The 21435-nt window shown below is 50.9% G+C and overlaps 1 protein-coding gene across 1 annotated transcript; it reads right to left on the bottom strand.

Moving 5' to 3' along the window:
- Positions 1 to 478: 478 nt before the first annotated feature.
- LOC131268854 (MAP kinase-activating death domain protein) lies at positions 479 to 17855 on the bottom strand. Its single transcript, XM_058271138.1, has 15 exons — positions 17697 to 17855; positions 16362 to 17623; positions 16169 to 16295; positions 13907 to 15376; positions 13570 to 13629; positions 12507 to 13355; positions 12233 to 12436; positions 11933 to 12166; positions 11166 to 11300; positions 10381 to 10887; positions 10023 to 10295; positions 9774 to 9941; positions 3048 to 3120; positions 2904 to 2950; positions 479 to 1237 (listed from the first exon to the last, which is right to left on the bottom strand). Exons 1-15 carry the CDS (start codon positions 17853 to 17855, stop codon positions 479 to 481), a joined length of 6327 nt encoding a protein of 2108 aa, XP_058127121.1.
- Positions 17856 to 21435: the final 3580 nt, after the last annotated feature.

Genomic DNA, 21435 nt, shown 5'->3' with positions numbered 1-21435 from the left:
CAAATTTATAAAACCACCGTATTTGAATAATTCTTGAACGAACAATTGACTTCCAGAAAGCATTAGAAATAAAGAAATATGCTTCGGTGTTCCAACACTGTCAGGAAGCGGAACAAAAGGGCCAAAGCTTCATGTGAGACTTAAAAAGAAGAGAAGAAATGCACCCGACGAGATCTATTTATCTGTTCGGGCACACTGTATTAATTTATCCAAAAGTGTCCACCCAACATTGTTTTCCCTCGCGAGATTAGTTCGCTCCCCACCAATATCGTTTGTTTTACTTAGCAAAAATCAAAGTACACGAGTTACTGAAGTTTCGACTCTATGGAAATCCAAAAACAGAAAAGTCAGAGGTTCGCAACCTTCGAGGAGTTGAAGACGGAGAAGCGCACTATAATCCGCTTGCGTTCGGTTCATTCTTTCATCCTTCGATGTACGTAAGTGTGTGTGTGTGTTACTGGATCCTGGAAGCTGGTATCTATTTGTGGTCCGCCCCGTCGGTCGACTGCTTCGATTGGAGCGAGCGGAAGGGGAACGGCTTGGTGGGTGGCTGCGGGTTGCGGGTTGACGGCTCGATGGCGGAGTACTGGCGCAGCAGGGGCTGTTGGTTGGCGGGCGGCACGCTGACCGAGTCGGCGCGCTGCGAGAGGCTGGAGCGGGGCGGGATGGCCGGCGGGGGTCCGCGGCCGCTGGCTGCCAGAACCGGCGCCTTGCTCGCCGGCGGACTGCTGCCGGGGGCGGGCGGGGCGGCGGTACGCGGCCGGGCCGGGATCGTCGGTGGCGCCTTCCCCTTGCCCGAGGCCGGATCGGTGGTGGAGGGGGTGGAGGAAGCGGTTGTTTGTTGCTGAGATGTGCTCGAGTTCTTCCGGTTTAATTGTTGTTGCAATTGAGGAGACTGTTGTGGTGGTTGCTGTTGTTGTTGTTGTTGCTGTTGTTGTTGTTGTTGTGTTGGATGTTGCTGTTGTTGATTCGGATTGGGCTGCGTCGGTTGCTTCGGACTGAGCGGCTTCCCCACGACCGTCTTCAGCTTGGGTGAGCTCTGCTGCGGCAGATGCGTCTGCTGAACCTTCTGAGGCGGATGTTGTTGTTGCTGCTGCTGCTGCTGCTGCTGCTGTTGCTGAGCACCTTTTCCGGTTCCGGCATGCTGGTGGTGATGGTGCTGGTGCTTCGTTTGCTGCTCCTGCCCGGCGGCAATGTACGAGAACACGCACAGCACGGCGTAGCAGATCTGATCGGCCTGGAACGGACGCACCGGAGAGACGTGGGGGCGGGAGGGAGAGAGACAAATGTATACAACAGCCTAGCAAGCAGGAAGCCCGGAGACCGAAGACAGGTTTATCTTTCGGCGGGCGGTTGCGGAAATGCAATAAATCACCATCGCCTTATGTCACGTTACGAGCGCAATCAGCCCCATCAGCAGCGTTTGGACGTGTCGCAACAGCGGTGCCGCCACCGGGCACCTTCCCTATTAAGGCCTATTGTTTTACGAGCTAATTGAGCGCCGAAACCGGATTGGCGAACCGGCCATAGGTTAAACGCGATGCCGCAAAACCGAACGAAGCAACAACAAAAAAAAAAACATCAACAACGACGACCGATCCTCATCCTCTGCCATTTTATCGGGGCGAGAGGAACGGAACGGAAACGGTGTCGAGTGCAGTCGAGACACTGCAAGTACTGGTTTGACCGCACCCGCATCGACTGTGCGGGGCTGAGTAGTAGCCTGTGACCTATTGCGTGGCGTATTTGCACGGCGGTCGTTAAGCTAAATCAACATGAACATTACTGCATGCGGTGCTTACGCAAACACCCATCACTCTTCTATCCAGTATGCACCGCGGCTACACCAAGCACCGGCTAGCTTTCTTTCTTCGGAGGTAAACCTCCGTTCTCCAGCCTTGAGTCATTGAGTTATACCCAACGTCTATTGGGCCCAATCTGGGTTTATTGTTTGGGATTCGACCCAGAATAGGACTGACGATGGGTGTTGACCTGCTGGAACCTAGCGATTCTAATACGCGACAGCACGCCTTCGCTTTTTGGTAATTCATGGTCATAACACTTTCCGAGCTTTCCACTCAGGTTTGATTCTGACAACTTATCCTTAACTCTTTCTTGTCGAGTTTGGGCTACAGGTGAAGCAAAACCAGCGTCAAGACGACTCATTTAAAGCCATCTGAACCGGACTTAAACACAAGGAAAACTATTGGGTAGCGAATTGTGCCCGCCTTCTGACACCTGTCCAAGTCGAAACGACAGATAGTCATATTTTTATTTGGCGTAAGGGATCGTCTACCTACGGAACTCGTTCGGCTGATAGTAATTGTGTGGATAGGTGAAGTTGTAAGATATATTATTGCCGTATGAAGTTCTTAGTCATACAATACGGCAACGTCCGTCATACCTCAATAAATAAAATAAAGTTCTTAGTCATCATCCGGTAGGACGCTAGGAGTTAAACCGGTACCTATTCTACGTTTGTTTCTTAGTATGACACTCTGACTAGTCAAATAGTATTCTCTAATAGATCGTACAGCCTTCGAAAAGATGGCAGAGTTCCAAACAAATCACGTTCCATCTCTTTATTGACTTTACAGCTGGCTTACGAGTGCGTAACCAGCGTTAAGCTCGAGACTCTGAAGCTTGTATAAGTCAATTCAGAGCCTACCGTGCGCCAATGGTGTTGAAGCGCAACCCAAAGAGTTGAGCAAACGGTGAATAAGCTCGTACTGGAGCTAAACGAGGGAAAACCCGAAGATGGCCACCCTTCTTGCGGTTCTATCTATCTTAGGCCAAAGGTTATCATGATAGGGTGCTGACAGTTCTGAAGGTTCTCAAATGTGATGGATAAACCCTCCCCAGTGCAGCTGTTCCCAATATATGACCTAACCCTATGCCCTTACCATTGCCGATTTATACTTTCGTTGAATGATGAGCCTCGTTTTAGGATCTATGGGCGAAAAGGAAAACACAAACAAACAAATCGATGAGCGAGAGAGAGAGTTAGGCTCCTGAGGAGCCGATTCATACGCAGCTTGATTACTTACTGTACTCCTCCAGGATGAAAACGCCACCCTTCTGCGTGAAGCACTTCCGGATGTGATTCAACCGGATGAAGAACTGCAGGGAAAGGACGGATTTTCGTCGAGCCGGAAAAGCGGTCACCGGAACAAGAAGAACGAAAAGGCTATATTAGACCCACGTTGCACTACCAACCCTTCGGCTTCTGCTGCGAGTTCGTGAATGCTTTTGTGTTTGGGTGTGTGTGTGCTTGTGTGTATGTATGCATGTGTGTGTTGTGTGTGTGTGTGTGTGTGGCTTGGAGGCTGCACTAAATCTCTCGTGTGTGACGCGGTGTGCGTCTCTAAAAGCGCTACGGAAAACATACACACAAAAACTGACAGTTCGTGTTTTGGGGTTTTGGATTAAGTACTGTTACTCCTTGTCAACTGGGCGGGAAAATGGGGCAGACAAGCAAGCATTGGCTGGACACTCGGTGCAAGCATTTCTCCTCTCCATACTTCGCCCACTTCAGCTGCTCATACTCGTCGCCATGTTTTTTTTTATTTCCGCCCACTGCTTGCTTGTTTACCCCTTTTTTGCTGGACAGGGGGGCGCTCGGATTCCACGCCCCTCCAAACCCTTCCGCCTCTCTCCCTCCACCCCCCACCCCGCCCTCCCTCCCGTCACCCACGCTATTCCCACACACTCCCTTCTCGCCTACATCGCAAACCACTCCGCCCGGGTGCCTCGGGGTTCTACGGACAAAATGGCGGACGAGCGGCGGGAGCTTTTTTCTGGTTTTTTTTTCGTTTTACTCTAAAAATAAGCAAACACTACTACTAAAAACCAAAAACTTAGTTACCAGTAGCTTTGTTTTTTTGATTATTATTAAATGCTATGTCTAATTGGTAAAAGCAAACTAGTCACGACGAACACGGACACTAAACGAACGCAAATGGAAGAAAACAAAAAAACCGAACGGATGGTAAATCGAAAACCAAAACGCAAAACACTTGGAACGGGGAGGAAAAGAACAGGGAGAGTGAGGGGAGGTGTTGTGTGAGGTGGGTGTAAAACAGGAAGGAAGGAAAACATGACAAAACTATATGGGGAAAACCCAGAACCAAGTACTAAAAGAAGAAAGCTTCCTACACATGGAAGGAAGGGGTTGTAGGGTGGGAAAACTGTTCAGGGGAAGAAAACCAAACGAGTCTGTGGAGGGGAAAGGGAGTGAAAGAAATAAGAACAGCAATTTCCAATTTTGGTATCTTAGTAATATGGTATTAACTTTTTGTTTGTTGTTTTGTTTGATTTCAACTACATGTAACAGTCGTGCCGATCACGATTTTATATATTAGTGTGTATGTATGTATGAATGAATGTATCTTGTGTGCTGTTGTATATAAAAAGGCCATTAAAAAAAGTTAAAAAAAAACATTTTCAGTTGAACACAAGCGATCGATAAAATTGTGTGACGAAAATGATATGTCCGTTTAGTTTTTAAGCTCAAAACATTCCGAAAAGAGTATCATACAAACAAATAAACTTGTGAGATGGTCTCCGTAACGGTAGGACTTCTCGTAATACATTAAAGGAAAAGTTTAAAACCGAAACGAAACGAAAAGGAAACAATAGAACACAGTAAAGCACTAATTGACATTTCGATTTACTCGACCGGGAGCAAGAGTGTGTGTGAGAGAGAGAGAGATAGAGAGTGAGAGAGAGAGAGAGAGGCGAGAGAACGGAAACGGAACGGAAACACATTCTCTTTTAAGGAAGATCAATAAAAATCGACGACAAACTAAAGAATACAAAATGTACTGCTTTGGAGGGCATGAATTACTAGCTTCATTGTTTTGGTTTTCGTTCGTCGCGTGTCGGTACCAACTGAAAAGGAGGTATTTACTGTGGCTAATCATACTTTACGTAGGATAGAGATTAGTGAAAACTTAAATGATGACGCTACAAAAAGGATAAAACAGTATTCAGGCTTTCTAATGGCATCCGTGGCAGCGAAGGGTGATTATCACTGAACCATTTACAACAGGTGGAGTTTTCTAAGTAGAAAACAAAAACAAAAGCGTAGGGGAGGGTGGGAGGTAACGAAACCAAAAACAAAACCCAAAATAGTCCTAGTTTGCAAAGACGCTGGTGAAGTGAAAAAAAAATCGAAAATGGTGAACGCATGCGGTAAACGAAAAGGCCTAAGGTTGGGAACATAAAAATTTGGGAAAAAAAGAAAAGCTCTAACATGTTGACCGGTTTATAACTAGGCTAAAAAGGCTAATAGAAGCTCGACTGTACGCAACACTAGAAGTGTAGTAAGGAAATGGGGAAGTAAACAAGATTCGAAACAATAAACACTAGCCCGATACAATGTTACTTCAAATATGATACGAAAAACATAGGTGTGTCTTTTTTTTCCAATATAGCATATTACTTTCTAAACGAATACAGCATCAAATCACGTGGCTCAACGTCAACAACGCGTTGGAGGATGATCTAAGGTTGGGTGTAGGGGGAGGGGCGGTGGTGGTGGTATCGGGAAGGAAAATGCTAAAACTAAGGCACACTTGGTGATGGTGGTGGTGGTGGTGGTTAGTGTGACGCCTTTGCAGGACCGTGGAAGCATGTGGAAGCATGTAGGAGAAGGTGGGGCAATATGTACCCTCTCAAAGCGAATGGAAAAAACCATTTTGTGTTACCCGCTCAAGAACAATACCCCGCCCCTTTCACGGTTGGATATTGTGACACCTTTAGTAAAACAAAACAAGAACATAAGAAGTGAAAACTGTAGAGTCTAAACTGGTCCCCGACGCCGGGCAGCTTTTGACAGACGCTTTGTTTTGTTTCGACAATCTTTGTTTCGTAACAAATTGATGTTTGTTGAAACTAAACTTGTGTACGTGCGAAATGCACAATAAGCCTCCCTTCAATTGATAACTCTATCGTATCTTAAAATTACAGTTGCACGCTTATCTGTCACATTGCATGGGGATAAAGGAGAGATTGCACGAAAACCAGCATCGGTTTCGTGCTTACAGAATTCCACGTTTTCATCTCATTTAAAACAGGCTAACAAAAGCAAGGACAGAACTGACATTCCGTTGTCGCTTGGTTTACCGACCGATTGTGCAGCTCTTCCAATACGACGGCTCTGACGGCTAGCGAGGAACAAGAACAAAGCTGCCAAACAGATGGTTTTATCAATCCTTTTTGACCTCTCAGCACTTGGAACTAGCGCGTCAAGCGACGAGCAAAAGGCAAGCTGTCGTGGTTGATTCTGCAAAATCCTCCCACAGGTTCACATTGCCCTACTTTCCCCTAACTGGCTATTCCAGCGGGTTTCTACTGCTAAGTGGAGCGGGGAGGGGCAAGGGGGAAATTCGGTTCTTTCGCCATACACCCGGCACCGAACAGATGAATACAAGCACACGCACACTCACACACACACACACACACACACACGCATAGGAGGAGCTGGGAAGTGTGTAGCGAAAGGAGGTACGAAGTACAAAGTACATCCGGTAGGAAGTAGGGAACCCACGGAAAACCCGGAAAAACACTCAAACGATCATGAGGGTGAGCGTGTGTGCGTGTGTGTGTAGTGTGGATCCGCGCTTGTGATTAAGGATTGGGCAGCGGAGATGGATGGACGGGGAAGCGGGCGGGGGCCGAGGGAATGGAAACGGAACAATAGCAACTGATCGGGTGAATGGAAGCAAAAGATACTTCGTACATATACAGAGAGATATAGCAACAATCAGAAAATGGGCTACTACTGTTGGATGTCGGTTTTTTTTACGGCTACTTTCGGGGTTAGGTTGGTTTCTAGTATTATTTTGGTTTGTTTTGCTTCAAACATCTTCTTTCGTGTACATTGTGGGTGAATAGTGTGGACAAGTTGGATGTAACAAATGTCTCGGTTTTTAATACATAATAGAAAAAGTAGAAAAGTAACTGTACCTCAAAGTCCTTTCCGCAAATGAGTATTGTAAATGTTAAATGATCCAGATTTTTTTGTTTTCAACGTGTTTTATGTTCGAATGGGTTTGTTTTTACGATTGATTAATTTACGACGATCGGTTCAATATCGATAGTTGTTATTATTATTATTTTTTTTTTGTTTTGTTCGTCATTCAAAATTAGAACAGATGATTCGACAGATAAAAAGGAGGAATAAAGAGAAAGGAAAGAAAATTATGATTAGTGAGCTTTGTTTGTAAAATTTTCTCTGGTTTCGAAATATGGACAATCATATGTGATGAGACGTGAAAGCATACGGGAAAACTGAACTACCGAACGGACGGTTTTAAGGGGGTTTGTTTTTTTTTAAATCGTTTTTCGGGTTCCGAAAAATTTACTCCTGGCACAAAAACAAAAACGAAACGGGGCTTCTGCACGTGATGCTCTATACTTTTCCTAGCGATTGGTTGCTCGTTGTCATACCAAGCAACCACTGGCTGCACTGGCTAGGGGAAAATTTAAAATTTATAAAATGGTCGCCAACCGAAGATGCTGGTGGGGGGGGGAGGTTAAGGGTAGGCGGAAGGAAAACAGATGTAAACAACCGAAGAGCAAACGGAAGAGCGAAACCATCGAACGAATCGGAAACTGGGAGAAAGAAACAAGCAAAAAACGGAAATGGAAAACGGAAAAAACACCCAAACTAAAGCTAAGCCGTTTTCAAACTCAAACCGTAAACTACCCGCACACCCAAGGACCATCTCAAAAGCCTTTCGATTTGTAATTTCGTCATGATTTTTCTTTTGTTTGTTTGTTTCTCTTTTGTTTTGCTAGTTCGTTTTTCTTCTTCCTCTTGCCTGTTACTCAGATCTGTTTGGTATAGAAAAAAAGGGAAAAGGAAAGTTACTATGCACAAGTAGGTAAACATGGAAGGTAAAGACTGGCTAGACTAGGCAGTGTTCTTGGGAAAGATTACACTCAGAGCTATGTATATATTCATCCATCGCTTCTACAAGATTTGGCAATGTCTAGGAGTGAGCAGAAAAACAAGTCGTTGGAAAAGATGTGTATTTTTAGAAATAACTGCAAATTCATAGAAAACAACGAAACCAATTTTCCCTCAATGCGAAGAGCGCGAGAGAAAGAGATAGAAAGAGAAAAAGACGGAAAGAGAGAGAGAGAGAGAGATAAAAAAGAAAAACGAGGGAAGAAATATACGAACGCAAACCCAATGAAAAAGAAGGCACATAAATGAGCAAAACAAAAACCAAAAGGAAAACATATCGAAAATCTAAAACGTCCTAGGGAAGGAAATGGAAAACGAACGAATACATTAGCCACCGCCGTTATGGCGGCACTGGGTTTGATGCTTGTTGCCGTTCGAGATAAACCGGTAAAACGAACAAGCCACACGGTGTTGGCTATCGCCTCTCGTCATACAGCATCATTAGCTTGACAGTTGAACGGATCTATGCTCGATACTTCACGTAAATATCCGTCTACGCTGAAGGGAAATGGGGATGGCACATAAACTGGCTTGGCATAAACGATAGTTTCGGCTTGAACCACTACCGAAGGATTTCGAGATGCCCGCACAGCTGCGCTACTTTGTTCAGGTGAAAGATAATAAGACACCATAGTAAGGCATGCGTTAACCGAGTACCTTAAAGTAATTGAAAAGAAGAAACCGAATAGAAACCAAAATAACGAAAAAATACTAAAGTAAGTCTGTTAAAGCAAAATAAGACGTTAAATCGAATAATTTATAGTCACGCAAAGAGTCCTTCTGATTGCTACAAAGAGGGAAACTATCGAAGTAAACAAGTCAACAAGTCGGTCATTATTCTAACTCTCTTCCTACTGACCTATTGATCACTGCCCACTTTCCAGCCACTGTCAACAATAACGAGAGGTTGACAGACGAACAGAGAGAGAGAAAGATAGAGAAAGAAACAGTGTGAGGGGAGAGAGAGGGTCCTTGGTCTAAACATAAACAATAGAAATGAAAGTATACAAAACCAAGGTGAAAAGTAAACGAAAACGTAAGAAGTAAACGTGGTGCTTTCTGCCAGCTACAAGCAGTTGGCCTCGTGAGATGAAAATCCAACACCGGAACAAACTGTCGGAAAAACAGCACAACAAGAGTAGTGTGCGAGGAAAACATGGAACGCAAAACAGGGCGGCGAACGGACACTTTTGAGTCGCCCACCGAACAGTTCCAATTTAAACTGCGTGGAACAGGTTTGTTTTGGAAGAATGTGAATGAATTGTGATAGAGTTGCTTCGTCCTAAAGTTTGGCAAGAGTCCGGTTGTGGTCTTCACACAGTCTCTAAGGATGTACGGAACGATGGACCGGAGCAGTAGTTTGGGATAGGGTTGAAGACCGATTCTCCAGCCGATACAAAACAGCCCAGTTAGTCGCAGCGAACCTCGGTCTACTACTACGGAGTTTGGCTACGAGGTTCGGTCTGCTAGAGTGCAGAGTCGCTTCAGGTGAATTGAATTGGTATGGTACACTAATGGTATTTTTCTTTTCTCTTCAAACTATGAACATCCGTGTAAGAAACGATACGAAGAACGAGACGCGAGGTCCGAAACCCGGAGTGCGACCGGTAGAGATGCAACAGTCGGTCAGCTAGTGGTTAGAGTACTGAGTTGGAGACGCATGAACGGGACACAGAATGGATGTCAAACGAAAAGGTAGATAAGCTAACCAAGAGATACGCTGGATATATGTGTTACACACCGAGATGACAGGAGAGGGGGGAAGGGGGGAGGCGAGCGAGCAACACGCCGGGCTTACCTTGCTGTTGGCGAACAACAGGCCCACACCCTCGAGGCACACCTGCAGCAGGCCGCCCTCGCCGGTGGTCATGTCCTGCACCGGGAACTCACCGCCGAGCTCGGGTGCCTGGCCGGCGCAACCGCTCCGCTCCATCGACTCCTTGATGCAGTTGTACAGCTCCTTGCACTAGAACAAACGCAAAAGCAAACCGTGGCCGTTGGTCATGGCAGAACGCGGAAGTCCCCCAGGCAGTCTCGCCGCCCTTACCTTGCGCGTGTAGTACTTGTGCAGCTGCGTCTGGCCACCGTTGCGCTGCCAGAGGCAGAGGACCTTCGTCTTGGGTGAGTAGGTCATGTTGACGAGCCGCTCGAACCACCAGCGCTCGGTGATGCTGCCGTTGACGGATCGCAGCACCAGCCCGTCGTCCCGCACCTCGATGAAGCGCAGCGAACCGCTGGCATCCACGCCCTGGTGCACCGTGAAGCTCTGCCGATGCAGCAACCGCGATCCGAGCGGCTTCAGATCGATGTCGTTACCGTGCTGCAGAAATAGAGCGCGACAGTTTTAGGTTAGTCCAAAGCATTTAGGAACAGAGGTACCGTACGCGGATATAAGATCATCTTACCAGATTGTTGATCTGGTCGAGCAGCAGGTTCACCTCCTGCGAGTAGATGAAGCCGATGTGGCTCTTGCCGAGCAGCCGGCGAACCTTCTTCTTGATCTCCAGCTTGTGCACGTTCAGCATCACCAGGATGGCGGTCAGGTTGTAGAGCATCGTCGACAGCAGCCGGTCCTCGTCGTGCTCGAGCCGCTTGCGCTCCGAGTCCGACAGCGCCTTGTAGCGCTCCATCATCTCGCCCGGACCCTGATCCATGCCGATCATGTCCCGCTCCTGGCTGACCGCGTCCAGGAACGCATCCTCCCAGAACTGCATCTGGTCCCAGATGCCCGACCGCTCCTTGCCGAGCAGCCCCTCGAACAGGTACACGCGCGGTGCGTCCGGCGACGGCGAGCCGGACGACGGGATGAGGCTGCCACCGGTGTACCGGAAGCCGGCACTCAGCGACGACTTGCCGGAAAAGATCCCGCCCGCCATTTTCTTCGCGTCCTTCAGCGTCGAACTCTTAGGAAACTGCAAGAGGAAAGAGGCGTACAGCGATTCAAACATACATCGGTCCCATTCGGATCGGCTGAGTACGTGTGTATGAATATGAAGTGAGGAACAGGAAATCAAAACCCGATGTTAGAGAGATATAGAGAGAGAGAGAGAGAGTAACACATGCAAAAACCGACGACAAGACACACCACTTCGAAACACGTACGGAAACGGAAACGGGGGGTGGGGTGAACGGTGAGGAAAGTGAGGAGGATGTGGATGTCTCAACCGGTCGCGCGGGTTGAGATACTTACCTTTTCGTACTCGGTGTCCGACACCGTCGAGCGGCACGAGATAGAGGCGGCCAAAAAGTCACAGGGTTGCTGTTGCGGCAAAACGTCACTAGCGACTGATAGTGTACCAGATGAATCTTGCATCGCAATGCTACCCTGTGTGGTGTAGAAGCATGGGAAACACAGATTTCAAGCGTATACACACAAACATATGTAATAGAAACAATTTGAGAGCAGAATCTGCAGAGTAGTACTACTTGACGTCGCAGGAGTTGGTGATACGGGGAAGGGAGGTTTAAGTTTAACATGAAGCGAAGAAGTAGTTCAACCAACTAACACGAACACGCACTTTCACACATACTCACACAAGCATACACACACATACACACAGACAAACGCAATTCTAGGGTATTATGGTACATAGAAATGAGGTGAATGGCGGTGCTCTGCCACCGTAAGAGTGAGGTTAGGTTGCGACAGTGTGATTTCGCAGGGTACCATAATTGCCCGAGACTTGTTGACAGAATGATCGCATCCCACGGCAAGGTGGCATCGCAAAGGGATAGAGCAGAAACAAGTACACATACACCGGGAGTTCAACTCGCTAGGTTCTAGTTCCGGCCTACTCCCGGGGTTCCACAACAAGGACATCCCACTTCTCAGTGAAGAAACAAAACAGAACAAACCCGGCTGGTAGAGCCGGGGACAGGCAAAGAACACACTAACTAATTAGATGCAGTTCGACAGCGATAGTGGACCAGGCGAGCCCCTGTTGGCTCGATACCTACCTCTGACTCGAACGATGTCAGCTTGTTGAACAGCACATTCCGCTTGAGTGACAGCATATCCTTGAACATCTCCGACGTCGTCTGGTTCTCGTGCTCGTTCTCCGACGGGTGGCGCGACAGGTGGTCGGTGGTAGCGCTCGAGCTCTTGCGCGACCCTCCGAGCATCCACTCCGACAGCTCCGAGGGGCTCTGGGGCGACCGAAGGTTTTCCCGACTCCCGAGCGGACTGACACTCTGCGGGGACAAGCGAACGTTAAGGCTCAATCAATACGTCGACGTAGCAGCTGGTAGGTACTGTACCTGGCTCGAGAGGAGACTGGCGGACATATCGGAGCCGGCACCCTCGACTAGCTCCTTGCTCCAGTAGTGCGTATGGGCGATCTCCATCATCTGGAACACGGACGCCATTCCACCCAGCCCGAAGTTGCTGACCGTGTGCTCCAGCCCGTGGGTGATGGCAATCAGACACTTGAGGGTTCCCTTGTAGACCGCCTTCGATATGCACTGTGGGAGGAGGGAAAAAACCATTTCAGGAGTCTGCAGGTGCGACAGACAGACCTGCGTTAGTACATACCACATCGTCTATGTGGTCGTCCGGGCCTATCTTGCGCTCTAGAGTGCGGTTCAGCTTGCCCAGCACCAGCATGCGGTACGATTCGTCCTCCATCAGCTTCTTCAGCCGATTCAGCTTGAGCCAGCCGACGCCCTCGCCCGCTAGCACCTGGTTGACGAGATCCTTCAGGAAGCCCTGGTTCTCCGAGTTGCTGGACGAACGCTCCGCGTTCTGTATCCGCTGCATCTCCTCCTTCGTCTGCTTGGGTCCCGAGTGTTTGATCAGTGGATTGCGCTCGACCAGACCCTTCCGCCCCGGGAACGGATCGAACGACAGCTTCTCCTTCATCTTCTGCTGCTGCTGCTGCAATATACCACCCTGCTGCTGATGGGCCTGTTGCTGGGCCTGCTGGTGATGTTGCTGATGCTGCTGATGCTGCTGCTGCTGCTGATGGTGTGGATGGTGATTATGCTGCTGCTGCTGCTGGGTCTTCTGCTTGCTCCCGAATAAATCGGAGAACATGGACGACGTGGATTGTGCGATCCCATTGAAGTCGCTGGTGATGGACGAGAACAGCGACTGGTTGGTGGTAGCGACCGTGTTCGCCGTCGGCGAGCTGAGCGACTGCTGGTGGCTACCACCAGCGCCCCCACCCCCACCACCACCACCACCACCACCTGCGCTACCCTGCTGCAGCAGCCCCTTCTTGGCCGCGACCTCCTTGGCCGACTTGGTCAGATCGCCGATGGTGGACTTGCCGACATACGTCAGGTCCTCGATGGTATTCTTGCTGACACCTGCCGCCTGCTTGGACGCCTCCAGTGCCTGCTTGGACGCCTCCTCGGCCGCCTTCTTCGCCTGAAGGGTCAGCTGCAGAGTGCAAAGGTAGAAGAGCAAAGCACCGCGCAACCCACAAACACACACACGCACGCAATGGATTAGAGACAGTAGGCAAGATTAGTGCACCGAAGTAGGCAAGATTAGTGCGCGAGAAACGAAAACGAAACCCGGTACCAAAGCAAGCGTAACAAAAAAAAACCCATGCTAAGAAAGTATAACAAAACCGAACGTGAACGAAACACACCTGCTCGAGGGGAGCTAGAATCTTGAGATCTTCTTCTATCTCCTTGGCCTGCACTTTCAACTGAACATTCCACAAACGGATGTTGGGGATAGTATTGTGTTTGGTTGGTGTTGAAGTAAACAGACAACGGGGACGAGGGGGGAAGGCGAGGAGCGTGCAACAGAAAGAGGGTGAAAGAAGGTGGAAAAAAACATGTCGTTAGAGTTAGAGAGCTGATGGTAGAGAGAAGGTCAAGGGTAAATCATATCCTGGAAGAGAAGTGTAAACAAACACACGGACACACGACGGGAGTGGGAGGAGGAATGGCGGAAAGTGGCCGCGAGCGGTGCGTGCTTACCTTGTCCATCTGCGCCAGCAGCCCGTCCTGGCTGCTCTGGCGAGTCGTTTCCCTTACCAGTTCCTTTGCCTGCGTCGTCAGCACCTCGAACAGCGAGCCCTGCGAGCTCTGGCGCTGCGAACCGGCCGAGCCGAGCGATGGCGGATGGCTGCCGGAGCCAGTCGAGCCGGAGCTGGAGGTGCGTGCGAGCAGGTTCGCTCCGCTCTGCTGGCGCCCGTAGTTGGGCGAGATCGGTGGCGGGATCTTGCTCAGCTTGCCGGCCACCCGGCCCGGCTTGGTCGCTGCCTCGAGCGACCCGCCGCTGTCCTTCGACACGATCGTCTTGGGCGTGGTGGTGGAGTTGGAGTCGGACTCGTTCTCGAAGCTGCCGTGCTCGCGCTCCGGCTTCACCACCAGGTGCACCTCGTTGCGCGTCTTCGGGTTGAACTCGAACTCCGAGTCGCGGTTGAAGCTGGGCGAGCTGAGATCCGATTGGCTCGACGAGGTGGAACCGCCGGAGTCGTGGGCGTCCGTGTCGACCAGCTCCTTCGCGTTCGGCGGTCGCATGCCCTCCGGGAAGCGCAACGAGCTGGGCGGCCGGTAGACTAGCCGCGGGTCCAGGTTGGAGGACAGGTTCTTCGGTGCGACGTGGTGATGGTGCTGGTGGTGGTGCTGGTTGGCGTACACCTCGTGCAGGCTGGGCGACAGGTCCGACGACACGATCTCCGACACGAAGTCGCTGAGCGACGAGTAGCTGGAGCTGGTGCTGTCGGCGCCCTCCGAGTCCGAGCCGCTCTCGTCCGTCGGCTGGCTCTCGAGGCGCAGCATCCGCTTCAGCGCCACGTTCAGCGAGCTGCCGTCGTCCCACACCGGGAACCGGATCGGGTTGAGCGTGTGCGAGTACCACTTCGGCTTGTCGCCGACCTGCGCCGGGTCGAGGACGCCCGTCTGCACGCGCAGGAACGCCACGTTCGAGGGCGTGAGCGACCACTCGGCCAGCCACTCGACGGCCTGCGTGCGCGCGAACCGGTTGAGGAAGGCGGAGGTGCGGGGCCGCGACCGCAGGAAGCTGTTGATCTGAAAGGCGACGACGGGGCGCGGGTAGAGGCGCAGGATGCGCGTGTGCTCGGTGAAGTTGGCGAGCGTGTTCTGCGAGTTGAAGAAGCGCACCATGGCGACCCGCGTCGCCACGTCCACCGAGTCCACGTCGGCGCCGAAGATCAGCGGGTTCGGGCTGGCCGACGGCGCCGGTGGTGCTCCACCCACCGGACTCAGCTGCTGCGACGATCCCGCTCCGGGCGCTCCGGGTGCGGAATGGTGGTGATTCGATCCGGCGCCCGACGGCGCTGGAGCCTGCAGCGCCAGGCCCGTGGTGGCGTTGGCCGTGTTGGCAGCAAAGCTCTCTCTACCATTGCCCGCCTTCGGTACGGATGGCGTGGATATGGCCGCCGACGACGACGACAGCGTTCCCGACGTCATCGAGCTCAGCGCCTGCGAGCAAAAGCGAGAAACAAACAGTCATGGGTTATGATAACAAACATTAGCAGACATAATTACGTCCCCAAGACGGAGAGGTGTTAATTGGACGATGATATTTAATCTACCACAAAAAAAAAAAACAATGCCAACCCACACCGAATTCCAACCCTGTCATTGACATTCGTTCCTGAATAACACCATTCTGGGGGGGCGATGAACTGCTTCGAGAATACAGCATGACGCAACAACGTGGAAGCAAATAGTCCCTCCGAGCGTCAGGACATCAGCTTGTTTGGGGAAAAGATTCCTAGTCGTTTGACGTTTGAACGTTAATGTATTGTTTGAAAACTTTTGATTCTTTGGACGATAGTAGTTATTCTGCACTTCAACACTACGACGCTAGTTAGTAACTTTCTGGAGTTTCAGTTTGAGTTTTGAAACTTTGGGTAATAGACGTCACGGACGGAAGAGCGGCTCAGGAAAGGAACTTCTACAAGCCAGAATGGATCCCAATCTGCATGTGATGGAATTTGGCACCCCTTCCCGACAACTCCGTAGGTCTGAGTTGTAGTGTACTTCGTCAATAAGGAACTCTCATGGTGCGTTTGCTAGATACTGTAACATAGCACACATGGAACGGAAGCTTCAACAATGAACAAGTCCTCAACATCTGAAGCAACAACGTATTTGTTACCAAATACGCCCGATCTTTACCAACAGTGGATAGTGTTTGTATCCATACAGACATCAAGTCTCAACTAGTTGTACAAATGGAAGGGAATGTGCGCGATATGGATGCGTTACCTGTTTGAGGTGATTCTTGAGGATACCGCCCTCCGGTTCGGGCAGCATCGGTACCGGTTCCATGTCGCCGGACGCCGGCGTTAGCTTGTTCGAGTCGAGATCCACCAGCCAAATGTCATCCGGCAACCTGGCGGGAGGAGGAAGCGCAAGTTAGAGCCGGGTCTGGTACACAGACACCACCGCTGGGACTTACCGGAAGTTTTTCTTGTACATCAGGAAGGTCGCGGGAAGCCCGATGATGTAAGGCGTCGGTGCGAGCAGCAGCTGCTCGGCGCTGCCCATGCAGGTCGGCAGCAGCGGTATGACGGGGAACATGTACTCGAGCGGATAGATCAGGTGCACGAACGCCATCACCGACATCGAGAGCGCGTTGTAGTCGCGCGACTGTATGATGAGCTTGTGCTCGAGCAGGATGAGCGTCAGCACCTTCAGGCACGTCTCCACGCCGAGCAGCTCGAGCGGCAGGTGCAGCGGGAAGTCGACCAGCGTGAAGCGCGTGTGGTCGGGCAGCGCGAAGACGAGCGGCTGGTAGAGTGCCCCGGACAGCACGTCCACCTCGACGCGCGTCGACCCGGGCACCGGCACCGGCGCGGACAACAGCCGCAAGATCCAGGTCTCGATCTCCTGCACGTCGTGCAGCACGACGGCGCTCGTCGCCTCGGACGCCTGGTTGGTCAGCACGTTCCACACGCTGTCCCGCACCGCCTGGCGGGCAGCGGTGGTCGCCGCCGCCGCCCCCATCCCCGTCCCCGAGCCGGTGCGCTTCGGGCTGCACGAGTCGTTGCAGGCATCGATGAGCCGCTTCAGGATAAACAGGCACTCGCGGAAGATCGACAGGAACGGATGGTGCGACAGGATGCAGAGCGAGGTCAGCGAGTGGTTGCGCACCTTCGAGCGCTTGCGGGAGGCGCGGGGTGACGGCGAGTGGCTGCCGCCCGACTCCGAGTCGGCCGCCGACGGCCCGCCCACGCCCAGCAGCGACGGCTGGTGCTGGTGGTTCGGCGGATCGGAGTCGCGCCGGCTCGGACAGTCCCGGTCGGAGGAGTCGCTCGGCGCGATGTTGCTGCTCCGGTAGTCGCTCGAGAACGCCGAGTCCGAGCTCTTCTCCATGCTCTTGCGCCACGACTCGCGCCGCAGTGACGAGTTGGCCTGCTGCTTACCGCCTCCGCTTCCCGCTCCGGCCAGCCCGCGGCCCCCACCGGCGCCGGCACCGCCCCTCGGTCCCTGCGACTTCTCGATCGGGCGGTAAAAGTTGACGCAGATACCGTACCGCGTCTTACCCGAGTCCTTGTCGGTGAGCGTGAACACGAACGAGGTGGTGTCGCGGATGGCGGCGCCGGTACGCCGCGACCCAACGCTGACGCATCCCTCCGGCTGGCAGAAGTACACCATGTCGAGCGGCAACGGGAAGTCGTCGTGGTCCATCGGTGGATAGCGGCGCAGCAGTTCCGGCAGCTGGAAAGGGAAAGCACACCCATCATTGTGTCCCAAAGCCCCCGGTTCGACGACGTGCGGCGCGACGACCCACCTGTACGGACGACTGGTTACCGGAGCTGCCACCAACTACGGCCGCCCCGCCCGCGCTTCCCGTCCCCGAGCGGGACATGTGTGTGGTGCGGGCTCCGACGATCGCCAGGTAGTCGATCAGACGCGGACACAGCGAGTCCCGCTGCTGCTGTTCGGCCATGTTTGCGCGCTACTTACACTCAACTGGCTGGGCCAAGGTCACTACTGCTTGCTGAACGCGGACGTCGACGTACACCCTAACCATCTAGCCCGTCGCGAGATGAACCGAGCCTCTGCCAAGTGGATATACAAGAGGAACCCCCCCTCTAGACAATTAGGAAACTCCGGAATGAACTCAGGAACACTACACTGGTCTATATACTAAGGGGTTGGAAAAGCGTGTGAAATAAGATGCACCTGTCGTGGGAATCACTATTCTTGAGCAATATGACACAATTCTGAACAACTCCACCTTCGTCTTGCATAACGCGAACCACTGGGCAACTTATTTGACGCTAACTCCTGAGCATGAAAACTAGCAGTACGTAACTTCTGGCTTCCTTCTTTGTCCCACCAGGAGCTTTATGTTTCAACTGCCTCAGCTATCTATCCTGCCAAGTTATATCCCTCACGTGAGCTCGTCAACCATCACTCATTCTCCTTCCACAACCATTCCAGCAGGCCAGCCAGAACGTTCTCCAGCTACTCCAGCAGATCCGTAGTTGTGTACGGTGACCAGCGCTGCTGCGCACCAGAACAAGATGGCCATACCTCTGGTGGGGCTGGGCGTTCCTTGCCAAGGTCATAAAATTCTATCCGTCAGCAACGGGGAGGGGAAGCCACTTCCCTATCATATGCGTACCATAAACAAATTTACTACAAAGCCCATGTCGAGGCCCGCACCAGAAGAGAAAGTTCTAGTCCAGGCGACAGTTGGCAACTAACCGAGACCAACTTGTTGCGAACATCGTACGCAATCGATATGTTTCGAGCATCGAGTGCCGCGTGAAAAGCTTTGTTTGGGGAAATGAAAAGGCCCATTGGGAAAAGGGGCGAGGGAAAACAGGGTACGGATTGCGATGGAGAATCTCGAAACAGGGAAAATCGATTATCTCGAGCTGGCTCCAAGGTAGAGCTGGGTCGGTGTGAATAGAAGGGGTGGGGAGACCCGCAACTGCACACGTGGTCAAAATCTCTATGACGAGCATTCCAGCAGGACTTCTCTCGAAATGTGTGTGAGTGTGTGTGTTTAATTATATAAGATGGAGTCTGCTCATTTCGGTTGCTTCCCGTGAAAGTGTTCTACCAAGCACAGGTTTTCCGTGCTTCGCACGACGGGCTAACTCTTGTAAATGTGTTTCAGTAGTTGCTAGGGTATTGATATACATGTAGCTTAACGTCACGCTGGACATAGATGATGTAAAGTGCGCCTCGTCATTGCGTCTTTCGTGTACGCTGGAGTGTTACGTTCTGGCCACGGGGGCTGCTTTCGCGAAAGCTCTTACCTTTGCCTTGTAGTCGAAGCAAACGGGACGATTCCGACCGGGTGTCATTGGATGTGGCGAAAAACGAGAATCTCGCCAGATAGCTGTATAGTTGAGGCTGCACTTGGGCTTTTGTGGGCTTGGGCCTTGGCCGTACCGATTTCCTCCGTTCACAAACGACGGGCACCGTGCAGCTGTACTTGCGGTTTCGACTATCGAGCCTGCTGGTGCATAGTTTTCACCCGGACACGCCTCACTCCTAGCACATGCTCTGCTCGCACTCTGCACACATTGGCAGCACAGATGATTCGGGGATGATGACGGGGAACAGAATTTACAGACCAGTGAAACAGCCCTTCTAGCAAACGGTGCGTACCGAGCGGTCCATTTTTTGCGATTTTCGACCGTTCTGCTCGAGCTTCCGATGTTGACTGGTGTGGGCGCACACTGCTGGCGAGAACGAACCACCACCAAAACCGTGACTTGGCGAACCGTGTGTGTGTGTTTTTTTTCCGATAACCGACAGCCACCACCAGCACCACCAGCTTCCGGTTGTTTTTTGTCCACAATCCGCTACGCTGATAACCCCACCGAAGGGCCATGCGGGGCGCAGGCGCAGCCATTTTTCTTTACCATCGACACACTCGACACTTTTCCGCACGCTTCGGCGGTTGCCCGCTAGAGGGCCACCACCCCCCACTGTGTGCGTGTGTGTAGAAGAAAAACCGATTTTCTCCTACAAAGCCTCAACGAAAGGCTGCTACACCCCGCGGGACGAAATCGTATAGCATCGTATTTGAAGGAGCCGCCGTGCGAATGTCAATCGCGAATTTCAAATGTCCGTTAAACGCGCCCCGAAATGGTCCTCGGGAAATCCGTTTCCCTTCCGCTTCCAAATTGCAACAGCGAAATGCATCTGCGGGTAAAAGAAAAACACAACATGGTTATCGTTTGTATGTATTCTATCGCAATACTGCGCGTGCTGAACTAAACGTACCATTTTGATAGCGTTTAGGTCCACTCTCAGCATCATTCCGATGGTTCGATTTGTTCGGTCGATTGTGTTTTAGTCAGCTGAAAAGGGAAGAGAAAACAACACAAGCTTAGCGTAGGCATCCGGGTAGCAAAGTGTGGTTTTAGTTAGCGAGGATCAAAAACAATAACCATTGTTTCGAGGTCGATCACGCGCTGGCCACGAGCGCCAACAATTCATTACGAGGACGAGTAAAACAGCTACACGTCACTCGCTCTCGAATTTGCGTTAATCCTCGTATTGACAACCGCAGGCTTGCTTTTGCATCACTTATTATTTTATAATGTATTACCAACACCCATCAACCCGAATGACGAATCACATTTATCGACAAACAATATTGTAGCGAATCCCCCGAACGTTGTATTTTCGTGTGTAACATTTGCCTCCAATTGTCGTTTCGCATGTGTAGCTTGAGATCCTTCAGATCATATTATATCGAGTAAAGTTATATTACGCAGGTTTAACTGTAATCTCATCACAAATGCTACCTTTTTCGCAAATGATGGTCCTCCAATGTGAATCTTGCCAAACTTGTTGTGCATTGGTAAATTAAAGCGATCTGATTGTGAAACGTACGGCTCACCTGGGTAGGTGGTTCACACTGATTTTATGGACACCAACACATGGGGGGGTTAACCAGGTGCCGAAGGAGGCTGGACTCTACTCGGCCTTCGAGTCAGGTTCACACCTCGGGATACGAGTTAATTTTTTACGGTGATGTGATTAAGTTTTCCGCCCTGCTAAACAAACATTTTGTGAATCGAAACAAAACACTTTCACTTAAAAATAAATCCCCGCCCACATGGAGGCGACACATCGCGGATTAATGTTTATAGTAATAGTCAGAATACGATATGTCCCACGAAACAGGAATATATTCCCCAAAGACCATTTTCTTCACTATATAACGCACATAACAATAATAATAATAATAATAATAACAAACACGCAACTCTCTATCTATCTCTCTCTCAACGGGCACCCCCCTTAAAGGGATGGGGGAGCAAATTCTTCAATTTATTACCTTCACATCATCGTATGTACATTTTGCAGGGGCAGACGGTATGTCCTTAACACGCAATGGAGAGACATAAGGGGGCATGGGGGGGCAGGGGCATTAGCGATTTTTTACATTCGTGGTTATTGTTCGTCTCGCTTTACAATTGGCTAATTCATCGGGGCATAAGAGTACAACGAGAAGGGGGCCTCAGGTTGTGTCGACAACGGAATTCTAAGAGTAA

This window comes from Anopheles coustani, chromosome X, assembly GCF_943734705.1.
Source record: "Anopheles coustani chromosome X, idAnoCousDA_361_x.2, whole genome shotgun sequence".
Classification (NCBI taxonomy): domain Eukaryota; kingdom Metazoa; phylum Arthropoda; class Insecta; order Diptera; family Culicidae; genus Anopheles; species Anopheles coustani.
This window is presented reverse-complemented; position numbering and strand designations above follow the sequence as displayed.